At 36.6% G+C, this 5,237-nt stretch overlaps 1 protein-coding gene across 2 annotated transcripts; it reads right to left on the bottom strand.

Moving 5' to 3' along the window:
- Positions 1-218: 218 nt before the first annotated feature.
- On the bottom strand, positions 219-4,787 carry GBSS1 (UDP-Glycosyltransferase superfamily protein). 2 transcript variants are annotated; one of them, XM_088822457.1, is made up of 14 exons: positions 4,554-4,787; positions 3,521-3,876; positions 3,364-3,444; positions 3,185-3,283; positions 3,015-3,104; positions 2,854-2,917; positions 2,642-2,742; positions 2,416-2,525; positions 2,095-2,338; positions 1,480-1,656; positions 1,107-1,298; positions 932-1,018; positions 686-814; positions 219-501 (listed from the first exon to the last, which is right to left on the bottom strand). In XM_088822457.1, the coding sequence occupies exons 2-14, from the start codon at positions 3,872-3,874 to the stop codon at positions 385-387; spliced, it is 1,845 nt and encodes a 614-aa protein (XP_088678583.1). In that variant the 5' UTR covers positions 3,875-3,876; positions 4,554-4,787; the 3' UTR covers positions 219-384. The 2 variants fall into 2 exon arrangements, with proteins under 2 accessions (XP_088678583.1, XP_088678582.1); XM_088822456.1 differs by having other exon boundaries at positions 4,479-4,775.
- Positions 4,788-5,237: the final 450 nt, after the last annotated feature.

The following is a 5,237-nucleotide window of genomic DNA, read 5'->3' as shown; positions in this document are numbered from 1 at the left end:
AACTTAACTCATAATCTATAATATTCTATTTTTAAATAAGATTTTACAAACACCACCCAATAGTGTTTCAATATTAATCTCAAACATTATACTTCATTTGGTTGGCAATTGATTAAAAATTGTGCCTATGAATAGAGAATATATAAATCCACATTCAGAACACAATTTTATGTACACCTATTGACTTATTAAATCATTTAAATTTATCCAAGTACTTCATGAAATTGATCAGATGAATCTAATATTTGATCACACGAGGCAAAAGTCGATTAACCGAGACAATAGTAAAATCAAAGCGACAATTTGCGACGAGCGTAGTAATAATAAGCTTGTTCGTTCCTTAATTAAAAATCTAATAAAACGATTATACGAACTAGTTCGTTTTCAAGGAGTAGCAACATTTTCCTTTGCAAGCGGAGCAATTTCGTCACCTTCAATACCGGGTTCGCTGCCTGCTACCCCCAAGCTTAGTAGCAGAGATTCCCATTTCTTTGCCGGTCCCTATAATTCAATAAATGCGATAAATAATGCCATTAATTAAGTTGAATATGCATGCTTGCATGTATATATACAGTAGAACATCGATAAATTCATCATTTCGCTGAATTAATAGAATTTGGCTGGTCCCAACTGTATTAAAGCATGTCTGTTCCAAATAAATCAAAATTGTTTGATAACTAGGTACCTTCCACGAGAGATCTTGTGACATGCAATTTTGAATCATTTCTTCGAAGGCAAGGGTACCGTACGCCGAGAGAGCTCTTTCAACGGTTGTGGCTATTTTTAGTACGTCCGTGGGGTCCACAGTGGCGCACTTCGACACAACATTTAAGAACAAAAAACAATTAGTATCTTTGAAACAAATTGTACTCGATGTTTTATTAAATCGACACTCCAGAAAAAAAAAAAAAAAAAAAATTGTTTAACAAACCTCGACATTAAAATCTCCCATGTGGAACCCAGTATATCCATCTTTCACCGTGTCAACTAGACCACCGGTCGAAGCACAGATCGGTATCTGATCCATACGAAAAATATATATATTAAAAAATTTAAAAATTAAAAAAAATAAAAAAAAAAAAAAAAAGATTAAAAAAGTTACGTACCGTTCCGTATCGCATGGCATGTAATTGGATGAGACCGCAAGGTTCAAATCGACTTGGAACTAACATAAAATCGGCACCAGCAGTTATCATGTGAGCCAATGGCACATTAAATTTGGCCACCCCTCTAGCTTTATCAGGGTACAACAACTCGAGCTGTTGAATCTGCTTCTCGAAACTCTTCTTCCCAGTTCCCTGCTCGATAAATTAATAACCGAGCTTAAATAATAATTTCTCCAGGTCCCGAATCGGTGACAACGTGCTAAATTATAATTTCGATAAATTTAATATTTCGCTAAATTAATAGAATTTTGTTAATCTCGACTGTATTAAATTATTATTGACATATTAAAAAAAAATGTGATTTACTACTTACGAGGATGATTATCTGAACATCCATCCCGATAAACTTAGAAATGGCAGCGACGAGAATATCCGAGCCTTTTTGTTCTTCGAGTCTTCCAATAAATCCAATTACGGGAATCTCCCGATCTACCGGCAAACCTACTTGTGCTTGAAGTGCTTCCTTCAACAATGGCTTCGCATCCGTTACCTGAAAATCAAATCATTGATTAATTCTGCAATCTAAAAATAAAGGGCAAATTACCGCCAACCCCCTGAATTATGGTCAAATTACGAAAACCCCCCTCCTATTTGGCTAATTACAGCCCACCCCCTCAACTATGTATTCATTACGGAAAAACCCCTCCAAAGGTAAATTCAGAGATGTTAAATCGGTTAAACCGAACCGAAATTTTGGTACGCCAACATTTCATACCGTTTACCGAACTGAATTTACCGAACTGAATATACGATTTGGTTCGGCAAATAAACGAATTACATAAATTTTACGTAATATTTTAAAGGAGGGGGTTGCTGTAATTACCCAAACAAGAGAGGTATTTTCGTAATTTGGCCATACCTCAGGGGGGGTGACGGTAATTTGGCAAAAAATAAGATTAAATAAAATTGTTCTGTGTAATAATCTTACAGTAGTGATGTCGTAGTTAGTGTCGATGTGTTTATCACTAGCCGGGTCCCACTCTTGAATATCCATGCCGTTTACGATACCACTAACGGAAGTCTTGCGTAGAATATTGTCCAGCTCGACTCCTTTGTCGACGCCGGAAACGAGTTCCTCCGCGTAGTGAGGGCTCACCGTCACAACGCTCGTCGATTCCAATATCCCGGCTTTCATCCAGTTTATTTTACGTCCCTTCACCGGCTTCTCGTACCTGAAAATAAGTAACCGGCAATTTTTTTCGTAGCCATGCATATTATTATTATATATGCTTGTATTTTATTTTCATACCCGTCGATGAAATCGAACGAACTTCTGAACTGATCGGGTAGGTTAAGAAGGTTGAAATCCGCGAACGAGAATCTTCCTTGATAGGCAATGTTGTGTATGCAGAATGCAACCTTTTTAGCAATTAAACAATTCCAAATTAGTCCTTAACACACACACACACACACACACACACACACACACACACACACACACACATATATAAATAATGAATTGATTATCTCGTTACTTTGGCATCGGTGTAGATTCCTCGGGATTGGTACATACTCTTGAGGTAGCATGGAAGCAGAGCAGTGTGCCAATCATTAGCAACGAAGACAACATCCTCACCTAAAACGAAGAAAATATCGAGGATGAGGCACTCTTTCCGATTTTCTTTATTTATTTTTTTCGGCAAATAACGGCTTAATTATCGTAAAACCTAATGCCGAGGATACGAACCATATGGTCCGGAGAAATATTTGCTGCTAGTTAGATTCAAAACCCTCGGAGCCTCCAAAGCAGCCTACGAGTCGCAACAGAACGAACATGCAACTAATTAACGACCGTTGAATGATATTAAAATATGCTTAATTAGATGATCGAACATAATTAAATCGGACCTGACACAGTAAGCTGAAGCGCAGTTGGTTATCCTGGTAATCTGTTCCGGCATTAGGGCCGTAAATCATCGATTTTGTTTTTCCGCGAACCTTTTAGCCGTACAAAAAATAAACCGACAAACGTAAGATCGATCCGGGATATAAATGAATTGCATTTATAAAAAACACACCTTCTCAAGAAATATTGGATGATCGACGAAAACACGGTCGACTCCACGCTTGTAGCAGTGGAAGAATCTGACGGTCTCTAGTTTATCTCCGACTTTAATCTGTAGCAATTAATACTAATTACAATCGAATCTTGCAATAAAAAGAAATGCAACTTGATCGATCGATAAAGAGTTAAAACCTCAACAGTTACGGAAGTGTCCCATGCGTCTTTATACTGATCGTACCGTGGCGACACCGTCATCACTCTGTGCCCGTTTGCCTACACATCAAAATCGATTATTTTAACATTTAAAAATAAATTAAAAAAATATTAAAAAAATAAAAAAGATGCTTACAGCCATAGCTGGAGGCAAACCACCAAGAACATCACCAAGGCCGCCAGTTTTGCTCCACGGACCAACCTCAGCTGCGACGAATACCAAGTTCATCCCGGCCCCACAAATAATATTTCCGGACAACGCCACGTCATTCTCGGTTTTCTTCACTGTGGTCCTCCATTGTTGTTTAACATTGTTCTTCTTGGTTTGGAGAAGAAGCATATCGACCCTGTTGGTTAGTGATGATCGCAATCCATAGTGAGTTACGGGTTGGCTCTTGAGGGCAATTTGGGCCAGATTTATCGTGGAATCTACTAAAGATGCTCCGCCATTTATATGCGACACGAACTGCGACGCTGTTACTGTTGCCATTTCTGTATAATAATAAACAAGAACATAAAGAAACCCTTTCGGTTAAGCTCAAGCATTCAAATACCAAAATTTTCGACTCTTTCAACATCCGATTTTTCGAATTCTGAAAACGCAGTAAGAACAGATTCCAATTATTAACTGATCATAAGTTATGAAATAAACAGATCATAAAAATATAACAATTTTTAAACTTCTCAAGGTTTAATGAATTTTGTTCTAAATTAAAAAATGGAGTTTTAATTATAGTTTGTACATAATTCTACTGTAATATTAACATTAAAAACCTTATTCGACATTAATTCTATTTTTTTTTTACTTTTTAATTAAAATTTGTTCGTTCGAGCCGCGACACAGCAATGGAACTGGAACAGCAGTGTCGGCGACACTTGTACAAACATGATCATATAAATTCATAACACACAAAGAAGGTGAAAACCCGCAAAAGAAAAATCTCAAAAGAAGAAACAGAAGCAGCAAAATCATTAATCATTGTCATTAATAAATACCGAAATAAAATGTGGTCGCAAAAAAAAAAAAGAAAAAAAGAAAAGAAGAGTCAAGATTTGGAGACGAGTAATAATCGGAAAAAAATTTAGCTGCTTACCAGTTCACAGAAGATAAGTGAGGTTTGTGAGGCGTTCGTACGTTAATGGTGGTGATGAATGATTAAATTTTGTACCTTCAATTTATACATACACTACTGCTGAAGCAGATAAATCACGTGGGTGGAATTTGGGTCCGGGGAATCATGAGAATATGCGAGAAAAATTGAGGTCCGTTGTTTGATTTTTTTTTTTTTTTTTTTTTTTTTCTTTTTTCTTGATAAGAATGTTTTTGAGTGTACTGGTTAAACAACCATAAAACGACGACGGAATTTTGTTTGATATTTTGTTGCTAATTCACGGCTACAAACTTTCTGGGTCCATGTAAAATGATGTTCTCTGAACCGGACCGGTCGGTTTATCCGGTGAATGAACCGGGTTTTTTTTATCAAAATAAAATAATGAAAATTTGCAGAGAGAGAAAGGAGTGTGCGGCGCTGGAGAGAGAGAAATGAGGAGCCAAGATGATATATTAGGGGTTTGGGGGCCAATTAGTAATTTACATACAACTGCAAACTAAATATAATATAATGATTTGGTGCAATTTGTTGAATCATTTTTTTGTTAATAATGTATCTAATTTTTAAAAAACGTGGTTAATTTAGAATAAAAATTAGGGTAAATTCCACTTTACCCCCTCGTACTCTGCCCGAGAGTCACTTTACCCCCTCGTACTCTCAATTTTATCGATTTACCCCCTTGTACTTGTACAATTTCCCAATACAACCCTCTCCTTCAACTTTTGCCGATTTTGACTCTGA

Source organism: Erythranthe guttata, chromosome 8 (genome assembly GCF_056151865.1).
Source record: "Erythranthe guttata isolate IM_541 chromosome 8, IM_541, whole genome shotgun sequence".
NCBI lineage: Eukaryota > Viridiplantae > Streptophyta > Magnoliopsida > Lamiales > Phrymaceae > Erythranthe > Erythranthe guttata.
Note: the sequence above shows the minus strand (reverse complement) of the source record. Positions and strands in the feature narration are given on the sequence as shown.